The sequence below is a fragment of the Chinchilla lanigera genome, unplaced genomic scaffold, assembly GCF_000276665.1.
Source record: "Chinchilla lanigera isolate Chin_1 unplaced genomic scaffold, ChiLan1.0 scaffold00104, whole genome shotgun sequence".
Classification (NCBI taxonomy): Eukaryota; Metazoa; Chordata; class Mammalia; order Rodentia; family Chinchillidae; genus Chinchilla; species Chinchilla lanigera.
Window position 1 is genome coordinate 6,359,664 of NW_004955505.1, and position 13,884 is coordinate 6,373,547.

The following is a 13,884-nucleotide window of genomic DNA, read 5'->3' on the forward strand; positions in this document are numbered from 1 at the left end:
TTCATTTCTAGGTATATAATCAAATAAACTAGAATAAATATCTGAGATATTTGTACCTCCTTGTTTACTGCATTATTCATAATATACAACATATTTGGGACCAAGATAAATGTTCATGGATGGATAATGAAAGACATAATGCAACACACACACACACACACACACACACACACACACACACACAGAGTGTGCATGCAATGGGTATTAGGAGTTCCTGCCTTTTATGACAACATAGATGAACGCGGAGGACATTATGTTTAATGAAATAGACCAGACACAGAAAAAAAAATACTGTATGACTGCACTTGTATATGGAATTTTAAAAACATGAACACAGAAATAACAGAATGGTGGTTATCAAGGCCTGGAACTTTTTGGGGTGATTAGGACAGTAAGGGTTTCCATTCATGAATTCCCTAACTACCCTTAAAAAAGACACCCCTCAACACACACTAGAGAAATGCTGCGATACTGATCAAACTGCATCAACTTTCAGTTATAAAATGAACAATTTCTAAGGAGCCTAACACACAGCAGCATTATGATGAATATATTCACTAACTTGATTTGATAACCATTGCAGTGTGTATATATGTATCACCTCACATCACATGCCTTGAATATACAAGGAAATCATCACATCACATGCCTTGAATATACAAGGAAAAAGCACAAACTATTTGCCTTTCAATGGTAAACCTGAGCACAAGGGCTTCATTGACAACACTGATCCTAGAAAAATTCTTTGTATTATACATGTGAAAGATACACCAAGTTCTAGCCCTCAAAGTTCTAAAGGTGTGGACAAGATCTGAAAGCACACTAGTTATGAAGAAGAGGCCTTAAGAGGTCAAGGCTAGGGGAGTTATTTCAGCCAGACATGCTCAAGCACATCTTTAAGTTAGCACTGCCTTGTCAAAGTTGAAGTCCCAAATGTACGCACTTCCATCAAGAAATACTACAGTAAAATTCTAACACTCACACACACTTCAAACACTGCATCTTCCACTGCACTTTACTTCTTTTTCCTTTGTGTTATGATAAACTGGGATTCCTTGTTCTGATTACAGTATGCTAAAGCCGGGACTCTGAGTACTGGCATCATTCACACAATTAACACTAAGACTCTTACCTTGGAAAACTAAAGAAACTAACCTAAGCAAAAATGTGAACAAGAAAAAAAATGTTTTAAAATCATCAAGGAACTTATTTGACATCAAAACCTACTGGTTTAAGATCACAGAAAAGACAAAAAACCGGTATATTAGTATATTCTATTTGAGCTGCTATGTCAACATACCATAAATTGGGTTTCTTATAAATAAGAGATATTTGCTCTTAACAAGTTTGGAAATTGGGACATCAGTAAGGAAATGCTGCTTCTATATCTAGTAGGTGCCTACTTTATCTAGAACAGCACTTTCTCAGTGTGTCCTCACATACAAGAAAGGGCAAACTATAAAAGTGACTCTTTTTATAAGAGTACTAATCCCATTCACGAGTAAAGAGAATTTGTAACCTACTCATCCCCAAAGGCACTTACTATCATGATGTTGGGAGGTAGGATCTTAACATGGATTGGAGCGGGAGCACAAACATTTGTACCACCGTATGTAGCCATTCAAAGCTATCTGTCTTAAATAGTTTATTGTCTTTCTTTGAGACTAAGTAGGGGAAATAAAATGATATAACATATTTAAAAACAAACATTACAGAAAACTGAAAACTAATATATCTTGGCCTTAAACTCACTATGCAGCCTAGGCAGTGCCCACACTCTCAGTGATCTTGCCTCAGCCTCCCAAGAGCTGGAATTACAGGCGTGAGTTGCCATGCATGGCTAATACATGGATTTTCAAAGTCAGTTAGAGAATTAAGGAGTTGGAAGACACAAAATATTATAAGCATGACAGAAAAATCAATATAAAATAAAGAAGTGATATTAAAAGACTCAGAGAATACATATAAATAAGTTAACTCAGGAGGAGAAGAGGAGGACTAGGAAGAGCTAAAACATGAAATACAAGCAGTAGCTTCAGCTTTTCCAGAACTGATGAAACACATGTAGTTGTAGATATACTAAGTCCACTACCTCCTGAGGAATTTTAGAGGTTTTTTTTTTGTTGTTGTTGTTGTACTGGGAATTGAACTCAGGACCTTGTGCTTGCCAGGCAGGTGCTTGTGTCCCTGAGCTATATCCTCAGCCTTTCCTGAGGAATTTTAAAAGACTTTCTATATTGATGAGTCGGTATTATAGAAGACACAGAGCAGAATTAGCATGAGAAGGCCTCTAAACCATGTTTGATCTAAAGAGAGATGGTGGTATTGATGATTATCAAAATACATTTAATCAATCAGTTGTTCACTAATATAACTGTATGAGACTTTAGCTGCTAATGATTAAAAGAAATGACTGGTTTTCTAGAACACATGATAGGAACTAGGCAGTACTGTAGGGCGTCCTAAGAGTACAAACATGAGCCAGACACTTGGGAAGCTCTCACAATGCAGCCATGAAGTTAGTACATGAACCAAACATATGCTGCAAGAAAAATATAAATTCAGAGATAGAAGATCAGGGCATTTTCCTTCAACAAAGTAAGTTCTCACAGGTAATGGCAGGAAGAGAAGTTAAGTCTATACCTATGTGCCTGCTCTCTTGTATTTATAGCAAAACAGGCCTACATGTTAAAAATTAAGGAAGCAGTCCTTTAAACTTTCTAATGCTAATTGTTGAAGAGCCCACGGACACATAATAAACATGATGATGGCTTGTAAGTCTAGGGAAATGGTCTACTTTAGTTCTTTGAATATAACTGTGACAGCAAACCAACTGTGACAGCAAACCAAAGCTTTTATTCAATCCAATATCCAATACTAACTAGATTTCCCCTAGGTGTTTGAATCACTTTTTCCTGTTTATTTGAATATCTCAAGTCTTTTGCTGTTTACAAAAGCTGGACATTAGAATAATGTAGGAACATTGTTACTGTTCTTGTTGTTGTTGTGTTAGTAAGTTCTCATTTAGTAACCTTTCTCCACTACTTTTGCAAAGCCTAAATTCCTTGTCATATGCACCTTCTAAAGTCTCTTATAGGTTAGCACAGTGATCAGTTAATGAAATTAGACAGAGATTTACTTAAATACCTTGAACTAGTAAGTCTTCCACTCTTTTCCAAGGGGCTCTATGTGCTGAAACATAACTTCAACACCGGCACTTTGCAACTCCACCTTAGCCTTCACATCAGCTTGGGAAGAATCAAAGTCCACCAGAGAGTACAGCTTTCTCAGGTCTTGCTTGGGCATGTGTGTGACCTTAAACTCCAGGAATATTTTTAAAAGTCAGAGTTTTTCAAAGCCACCTATGGCAAAAGCATGTTCCTTCCTTTCTTTCTTCACCCTCCCCTCCTCAGGCAGTGGAAAAGATAAATGATTTCCATGTAGAGTTTTCGGAAGAGATCCTGGGGATAGGGTCTTTCCCACTAAGCCTTGAGGCAGGTCAAATATGAAAAGCCTTAAAATGGGGACTTTTCAAGAAGATATCAGGTCAAAGAGTAACAAATCTCTGGAAACACGGCATTTGTGGAGCTCCAAACCTCACCTGGCCACTTCAATGACCTCTACCTTGTGGTTGTCCATTAATTACTGTGGCTACCTAGCTTCTAGTTTTTAAAGCCACCACCCCACATCTAGGAAGAGGAAGAATGGAACAGAGCAAAAGTATCTGAAAACATAGCTGTTCTTAGGAAGACTTAGCTATTTTTCTTAAGTAAATATTTGGATTATTACAAGCTTTGGTTACTATCTATAGTTCTAACAAGTGGATTTTGACAATTGTTTTGTTAGTGTTTTCAGTACTTTTATGAAGGAGGTAATTTGTGGAGATATCCATTCCAGGATTCCAGTAGTCCTGCTTAAACTTTCCCTTTCAAAGCATATCAGTTGTTTGACTAATTCCTTCTTAGTACATTAAACTTATCCATTTAAATATTTAGTCTATTTGGTACTTACTTTACATAGAGAATAGAGAAAGAAAAGCATAGTCAGCTGAAATATTTTTAATATCCCCCAGTTTAATTACAATGCTTTTGAGGATTTAAAAAAGTATGAACTAATTCTGCAAGAAATACCCACATAGATTCCATTCTGCATAATTTCAATAAATTCATAGACTATGTGGACCTTGGAATCAAGGTAAAAACTGGTGTGTTAAGACTCATCTTATCCTATCTAATTTGTCAGACCATCTCTACAGACTTGTAACAGAAAATTAAGTATATTTTGGGATTTTATCTTGCTCTACTGGCTCTGTTGACTGCCAATTCCCATAACAATACTGCACAGTTTTAATTACACCATCTGTCTTTCTGCCTCAGAGGTTTTGCACTTGCTGCACTTCTGACACACTCTTTCTGCTTGAAACTCTTCCCTAATTACCTACAAAACAAAGTCCTCATATCTGCGCAGGTCTCTGCTGAAAGGCTGGCTCTTTGGCAAGCATTTACCTGAGTACCCTTTATATACTGGGCTGTTCAACCTCTAGTTCCCTAGAGAGCTTTACTGTTTTCATTTTTGATTTTTTGAGATAGGGTGTCACAATGTATTCCACCTGGCCTTGATCTCACTATGTAAAAGCCCAAGCTTGCCTTGAACTCATGGCAGTCTTTCTGCCTCAGCTTCTCTAGTGCTAGGATTACAGACGTGTATCACCATGCTTGGCTAGACAGTTTTGTTTTGCATGACATTTATCACTACTTGATTTGCATTATAGCTTTATTAGTTTCTTATATGTCATCTTTACAACATGGTAGAGAATTGTTTTTTCCACTGCTATATCCCTGGAAATAAGTATAGTGCCTAGAACATAACAGAAAATCATTTTAATTGTTGATGTAAACATCACAGATTAAGTTTTACACCCAAAATTTATGTGACTATCCTGCTGGTCTAAATAGACATGAAATATAATGTGACCTCCAAGAACAGTAATTTACTTGTCCATTTCCTAGCCTAGGAAGCTTAAAGGAGTTAATGATTTGCCTGAAAACACCAACCATATGAAAGAGAGAGAGAGAGTTTAAAGACTTTCAGGTGCATTTGATAACAGCACTCCACTTCTGAAAACCTGAAAGTTACCTGGTACTGTCACTTTACTGGAGATATTTCCTCAATTCTCTCAGCTATGCAGCCATTAAAGAAATATACACACAATAGCTAGCAAAACCTGTAAACCTTTGTAAGAAAACACACATACTGGATGATGTTCACCAATAGGGGAAAAATTTTAAAGTTTGCTATCTACTGGAGTGTCTTTCAGGCTAAGAGCAGAGATACATACTCCTTAAGACATATATTCTTTAAGTTATATATACCTTTGTGATATGGGTGATGACTATGTGCTAATTCATTCAGGCTATTTTGCTTAATTTCATAGTGACTGATGAGCTACATTTATGTGAGTTTGGAAGAGTACTCTGTCCACAAAAAACAAAACAAAATAAAAGAAAACTAACCCATGATCTTGATATTGCTCTCATAGAATTCCAATCAACAAAAATGACAGATAAACATCTTATTTACAATTAGGTACTCAGTATGTGTGTGCAGATACTAATAATGGTTATAGTAACAACAAAAGGTAATGATTAATTTAATCAGAAAAAAGAGTATCTATTACAGTAATATTGCTATCTTGCAGAAACAATCTACAGATCTGCTTACATTTTCTAATATGTGGATAACTATGTGTCTCTGAGAATAAACTTTGCTTAAAAAGCGTAACACTGGAGAGCCCTGCCCTGCCACACAGGAGGAGACCCTGCCCACCACCTTGCTCCCCCCACCATCAAGGGTGTCTTGGTGAGCCACCCTGGAGGAGAGAAAACTGCCCACTGCCCCTCTGCCATCTAGGGAGCCTTGATGAGCTGTGCTGAGCTGAGAGGGAGGGGATAAACCCTGCCACTGCCCACCCATGCCATTGAGGGAGGCTTGATGAGCCATGCTGAGCTGCTAGGAAGGGGAAAGACTCTGCCTACCATTCCTCTGCAGTTGTGGGAGCTTCCTTCTGGAGTAACCCAGGTGCCTGGCCCATCCACCTATACCACAGGATGGGCAGCAAGCATGGCAAGGGCCCTGGGACATGACAACCAGCTCGTCCATAGGAACTCAGGGTAAATCCACTCATTCAAGGGGAAACAGTATGTATAGAAACTACTAATTTATGATTGGTTCTGTTGCAGAACTATGGATTTTGCTGCTATGGTCTAAAGCACAAAGTCAATAGGTACCACAGTTTGTCAATTTGTAAATTATGCTTGATGCTATCATTATTGCTAATTGTACTACTGTAGCTAGAATGTCATGTTTGTTGTAATCAGTTGTTCTCCATTATATAACAACATTGGGAAGCTGGGGGTAATAACCTCACCATACCCTACACCAAAAAAACTGGGGACAGCATCAAACAGAAACCAACATTCCACTATAAATTAATTGGGAAGGTAGAAAATCTTGGGACAGACACAAAGCAAGAATCTCCTACACACAGAGATATCCCTGAAGAACAGACTATTCCCGGAAAGGCCTTGATATTAGTGATATAGCTACTTACTATCAAAACTCACAAGAATCATCACAGAAAACAAAATAAAAAAAATTTTGAAGTAGAAAATGTCAAGTTGAAGGAGCAACATGCAATCTCAGATCTCCAACCCTCCCTGAATGAGTCCCAGAGACATCTACATAGAAGAAATTGGAAGACACATACCTGAGATTTTGGAAATGATAGCAACTGAAGTAAAGAAACTCCAGGAAGCTATAGAGGAAATCAGATCAAACATAATCACTCACGTAAAAAAAGAAATGGTAACAATAATGAAGTCAAGTTACAAAAACAGAAGAACATAGGAAAATGATGGAAACTTTGAACAAACAATATAGGAAAGAATTATAATTCATGAAATAGATTCAAAGAGATATCCAGGAAACTAAAAATTCCATCGACAGCTAGCAAAAGCACTTCAACGAAACTGAAGATAGACTTTTAGACCCTGAAGCCAGGATTGCAGCTAGTGATCACAAAAGAAAAGATCTCTGAAAAATAACAAGGAACCAAGAAATAATTCAACAGCTTCAAGATGATACAAATAAAACCAATATAAGACTGATAGGTGTCAACAAAAAAGCAAGAGTCAACAATGAGATAAAAAGACTATTTGCAAAAGTAACAGAAAATTTCCCAAGCATGGGGGAAAAATCTGACATACAGTTAAGTGAGGCTACATAATTCCATAAATTAGCCATAACCAAAATAAATCTATACCCATACAAATAATAATCAAGATTCCAGAAATTCAGCAGAAACACAGACTATTAAAAGCTGTTAAGAGAAATGAAACAGATCACCTAAAAAAGAAAGCCCATCAGAATCAGGGCAGACTTCTTAACACAAAACATCAAGTAACAGAAGAGCTTGGAATAAAGTATGTGAAGTCCTGAGAGAAAATAGCTTTCAACCCAGATTGATGTACCCTGCAAAACTGTCTTTCAAAATTAATGGAGAAATAAGATACTTCCACAACAACTGAAGAAATTCATGACTACCACACCAACCATACAAAAAGTACTGAAAGATACACTAGAGATAAAAAATGACCACAATTCCAAGAACAATAAAAAGAAAGCCCCAAGCAGAGCAAGCAATTAAACAGAGGGGAGAAAAGTAGGGAACCAATGGCAGAAAAGTAACATGACAAAGATAAGCCAATATAGATCAGTTATAACCTTTAATGTAAAAGCCTCAATTCACTAATCAAAAGAAAGAGCCTAGCAGAAACATATTTAACTCAAAAGGAAATGCACAGACTGAAAGTCAAAGAATAGAAAACAATACTCCCTGTGACAGGAACCAAAAAAAAAGCAGGAGTAGCTATTCTGTTTGTATACAATATGAATTGGAAATCAAGAATGATCAAAAGAAATAAAGAAGGTCACTAAAAACTTGTTAGGAGAAAACTTCAAGAAGACGAGATAACAATGATAAATATATATGCACCAAACAAGGGAGCACCCAACTACATAAAACAAATATTAAAAGACATGAAAGATCAAATAAGGAATAACACAGTTGTAATGGGGGAACATAACATCCCATTGTCACAAAGAGATAAGTCAACCAGACAAAAAATTAGAAAAGAAATAACAAAACTGAACCAAACTTGTAAAGAAATGGACTTAGTAGACCTTTACAGAGTGTTCCAAACAAAACATAAGAATACACATGCTTCTCAGTACATGAGACATGCTCTAAAATAGACCACATACTAGCCCACAGAACATGCTTAAGTAAATGCAAAAGAACTGAAATCATTCCATGCATATTATCTGACCATAGTACAATGAAATTGGAAATTACTGACAAAAGAAACTGCAAAAACTCCATAAACACACAGAAATTAAATAGTACCTACTGAACAACCAATGGGTGACAGATGAAATCAATGAAGAAATTAAACAGGATTTATTATCAAAAGAAAATACAAATACAACTTACAGGAACCTATGGGACACAATGAAAGTAGTTGTCAGTGGAAAATTAATAGCAGGTAATTCTCACACTAGGAAAACATAATGAGCACAAATAACCTAATGCTGCACCTCAAGCTTCTAGAAAAAGGAAAGTCAAGCTCAAAGCCCAAAGAGGGGAGGAAATTATGAAGATCAAAGCAGATATTAATGAAATTGAGTCTAAGAAAACATAAAAAATCCATAAATCAAAGAAAGGCAAGAAAGACTCAAATTCATATACTGAGGCAAAAAAAGGGTGAAATCACTACAGAGCCTGTGGAAATTAGGAAGATCATCAATACCTACTTTGAAAATCTTTACTCTCACAGGATAGAAAATACAGAAGAAATGGACAGATTCTTAGAAACATAGGAATTACCAAAGCTGAATCAAGATGATACACAAATTCAGAATAACCCAATTTATCAGTCAGTGAAACTGAAAATGTAATTAAAAACTTACCAACAAAAACAGCCCATGTCCTGATGGATTCACAGCTGAATTCTAAACAAAATTTAGAGAAGATTTAATGCCAATACTCCTCAAACTGTTTAATGAAATTGAAAGGGAAGCAGTTCTCTCTAACTCATTCCTGGGGGCAAGTATTACCCTGATATCAAAACCAGAGAAAGACCCAACCAGAAAATAGAACTACTTGCCAATCTCCCTAATAAACATCGATGAAAAAAATCCTCAATAAAATATTAGCAAACAGAATGTAGTAAATCATCAAGATTATACACCATAACCCAGTGGGATTCATCCTAGGAATGCAGGGATGGTTCAACAAATGTAAATCAATAAATGTAATACACCATATAAACAGAGGCAAAGACAAAAATCACATGATCACCTCAATAGATGTAGAAAAAACTTTTGATAAAGTGTAACATTCATTCATGATAAAAACTGTATCTAAAATCAGAATAGATGGTCTTTACCTAAATCTGATAAAATTCATCTATGACAAACCAATAGCCAACATCATACTAAACAGACAAAAATGGAAAACTTTCAGTCTAAAATGAGGAACAAGACAAGGATATCCACTGTCACCACTCCTATTCAATGTAGTTCTGGAAATATTAGCTAGAGCAATTAAATAAGAGAAAGAAATAAAAGGAATAAGGATAGGAAAGGAAGAAATGAAATTATCATTATTTGCAGATAACATGATACTCTACATAGAAGACCACAAAAACTCCATGGAAAGACTTCTGGAATTAATAATCAAATTCAGTATGGAGTGGGATACAAAATCAATGCTCAAAAATCAATAGCATTCCTGTGAACAAACACCAAACTCACTGAGAGAGAAATTAAGGAAACCAGACCTTTCACAATCCAAAAAAATGAAATATTTAGCAATCAATCTAACAAGGGAAGTAAAAGATCTATACATTGAAAATCACAGTACTCTGAAAACAGAGACCAAAGAGGATTTCAGAAAATAGAAAGATATTCTTTGCTCATGGTAGGAAGAACTGACATTGTGAAAATGGCCACATTCCCAAAACTGTTATACAGATTTAATGCAAACAACTGAGATGGGGAAAAGGAGAAAAGAAGGAATATATAAATATACACACACACACACACACACACACACCCAAGATAGCTAAGAAAATTGTGCTACTAATTTCTATTAGTTCATTGAAAGGATCAGTTAGTGTTTATATTGTTTGATCAATCTTATATGCCTATACCTGGTAATCTAAGCAACTATTCTGAAGTTAACAACATGCAATATAATAACCATTGTTAATTTCCTATAATCTTGTCTTGAAATGCTGTATCATTTTTATTTTTTTTATTATCTTTAAAAAAAAGTGTAACATTGAGCCAGTTATGGTGGTACGAGCGTGTAATCTCAGCACTCAGGAGGTTGAGGCACGAGGACTGCCATGATTCCCAGGCTAGGCTGCACTATAGAGTTAGACCCTGCCTCAAGAAAGAAAGTGTAACACTGAATCTGGATATTGGAAACTTTTAAAAGGGCTTTTTATGATTATTAAAGGGTCATAAAAATTTAGATTGTTTTGAAAGGTTATTCACTTTTAGCTATATTTATAAGTGAAAAATGGTAGTTTACATGACATGTGGACCATATGAAAGAGACATTATGAATGTTATCTTTTCCTTTAATACTTGATTAAGGGAAGATTTATTAAGCTTCTCTGCTTATGTAAAGACCAAATCCAAATAAAATACAACTATGCAAATTCAATTATGCAAAATAAATCTTATAAAGTGTTCAGATAAGTAATCAAAAGTTACTGTCTATGTAGAATATGCTTGTTATAGCTCTTTTGAGAACACAGTGAATATTTTTGAGGTTATTACAACTAATTAAATCATGCACTTTTCCTATGCAAATATGTCATTTTGCAATGATTCTGTCTGTGTGTATTGGGGATGGGAAGCATGAGAATATATAGGGCAGATGGTTTAATGTAGCTGAAATCAATAAATGTACATGTCGATTCCAAAAAAGTAAAGAAGTAGAACATAGAATTTATGTTTTGTTTTTTTTTTGAGACTACAGTCTCACTGTATACTTCAGGATGCCCCTAAACTCACTATGTAGCCCCGGCTGGCCTGGAACTTGCAGCAATCCTCCTACCTCAGCCTCCTGAGTGCTGGGATTACAGGTGTGTGCCACCACGCCCGGCAAATATAGAATTTTATTAGATGAAAACTCATTGAAAAACTAAAAATTATTAGTTAAAATATTATTATCAAAAATTAAAAATTAAATAATGCTATGTCCACTACATAGTTTTAAGTAAGATAAAGTAATTGTAAGGCCACTTCATTATGAGACAAATAAGAACACCAAGTTTACAATGAGTCAATTTAACTGACCTGACTTATTTTCCTCTGTTCTTGTAAAGCTGTTTCAATGGCCTGAGATACTTTTTCTTGGTCTTTTGCATGTTCTGTCTTCCATAATTCCCTTTCTTCTGCATGAGCTTTTTCCAAATTCTTTCTTTCTTCTTCTATGGCTTTCATAACTATATCCTTCATTGCTTCTTGCTCTAACTTCAAAACAAATAATGATCAAAACGTAAATGTTTGAATGATTATATAACAAGCAAACTTGGTTAACCTAAAGACACAAACTTGATGCTATGCAAGATAGTTCTGAAATCCCTTTTCTATGCATATTAAATAATTATATAAAAATATTGTTCTTTTTTTATACAGATATTCTCACTTATTTCCATGGCATTTCTGCACTTCAAGGAAATCAACCCCCTTAGCTTAAGGTAGCAGATTCCAAGCCACGTGGTATTGAGATCCTTTTACAATGTTAGGTATCTCAAAGAGCTGTAGTTGATGTTGGTAGTACATATTAATATTTATCATATTATACATTCAAATCAAGAAAAATATTCATTTGACATAATGTATACTTGTTATTAAAATATTACATATTTTTTTTTTTGTTTTTTTTTTTTTTTTTTTTTTTTTTTGGTTTTTTGGTTTTTCTCCGGTACCGGGAACCGAACTCACGACCTTGCGCTTGCCAGGCAGGCGCTTTTGCTGCTGAGCTAAATCCCCAGCCCCCTAAAATATTACATATTAATGAGTAATATACATTGTGATAAATAACTATAATTTCCAATATGTAAAAAGTAAGAATTGCACTATGTAGTTTTAAAAAGGAAGAGATACCAGGTAGTCAATTTAGCTAACTGTGGATATTTTACATGATTTCATCTCAAAATTTCATAGAAGGTAGTACTTAAAGGTTGGCTGAAATAAAGAAAATTATGTCAAATGAAAATTTCATCCTGTTACATTATAATCATTTATTGTACTTTGATTTCTTTATCAATGAATAATTTTTAAATATTTGTTGTTTGATAGAGACTGATTCATTGGGCTACACATCTTCTTCTGAGAGTAATATATTTCTTCATATCATAACAAAAATTAACTTGTTAATATCATCAATCTCATTAAAGTCTTTAAGTACTACAAAGCAGTTACAGATTTTCTGTATTTTAATTTTTGTTTTAACTATCTCAAACCCTCCAACAGAGAGTCCTATTTTGCGCTTTTTTTCTTGAATCCATAATCTGAGAGTTCACAACTTGGTCTTTTTTTAAATCACTCAGTAAATGTACATGTTGATTTCATCTTCCATTTCTAGAATGTGCCTATTTCTTTCGTTTCCAACTCACCAACATTAGTCTATTTCTATGTTCATTGCTCTTACCAAGTTTTCAGATGCACCCTGTTAATTTTTTCCTTCTAGTCTTTGTAAGATCTGCCTATGCTAAGAATTTTCAACAAGTCATTCTTAGCTATGGAATTAATTCAAATTCAAATCAGAAGTTTAGTCTCCATTCAGGGCCAATTTCAACAGTAATCTGTTGTTTAAAACCTTCAGTGGCATGGGTACAATATCTATAGATTCATGACCATTCCTCCTTGCCTTATTCAAGTGACTAGGATGAGTCACTTTTAAAATAGGGTTTAAAAATCACTTTGATTTACACACACAGATAATATATACTTAATATCAAGTAGATGTTAAGTGTCCAAATATATATAGTTCTCTGTATTGTAACAGATACAATGCCATCAAAATCTTATATAATATGAGCTTAGCAAGACTATGAATAGTTACATAAGTTAAAGAGGAAAAATAAAAAAGGAAAATCCTTGAGTTTTGAGGATTAAAACATTATACAAAAGTTGATTGACAAGATTAATGAACTATACTTATTTATGAAGGAACCCATTATTACATACGGAAATACCTTTGCAGCAGACACTAATGCCTCCTTATTTTTTTGTCTTTCTTCTTCCAAACATTTTTCCAATATTTCCTGTAAATGATAAGATATTTGAAAAGACAGTAAATGTATTGTTTGAAGTAACAGAATATATGTATCCACACTGAGCACATTCAAATATTACCTTCTGTTCTTGAGATTGCTGAATCAAGGCTTCCTTTATGTTTTCTTTTAACAGTTCTTTCTCTGTGTCTAGCATTTCAAGGAGCCTTTGATGCTATAAGGAAAGATAACTGAATTATGACTATGGCTGTAAGACAACATAGAGAACAGCTGACACAATTCATTTCCCCAGAAGCACTAAATTATATATTGGAGGAAATAATCTTTACGAAGTTTGCTCAAAATGAAGGTGTAGGGACCAAAACCAGTGAACTCCCCTTTTTCCAATCACCACAGGTATATTTTAGTCCCTGAGTTCAGCAAAGTAGATGCAATGACATCTAACTTAAGAATAAATACACCAAAAAAAAAAAAAAAAAAAGAATAAGTACACCACTGGAAAATTAAT

General features: G+C 34.8%; 1 protein-coding gene across 15 annotated transcripts in view; it reads right to left on the reverse strand.

Moving 5' to 3' along the window:
- Ccdc91 (coiled-coil domain containing 91) overlaps positions 1–13,884 on the reverse strand; it is a 343,525-nt gene that overhangs the window by 89,997 nt on the left and 239,644 nt on the right. For all 15 annotated transcript variants that reach the window (XM_013505942.1, XM_005407144.2, XM_013505949.1 and 12 more), the window contains 3 exons: positions 13,498–13,590; positions 13,338–13,406; positions 11,431–11,607 (listed from right to left, as the gene is read on the reverse strand). In XM_013505942.1, the coding sequence (XP_013361396.1) occupies positions 11,431–11,607; positions 13,338–13,406; positions 13,498–13,590 (339 nt within the window). The remainder of the gene's footprint in view (positions 1–11,430; positions 11,608–13,337; positions 13,407–13,497; positions 13,591–13,884) is intronic.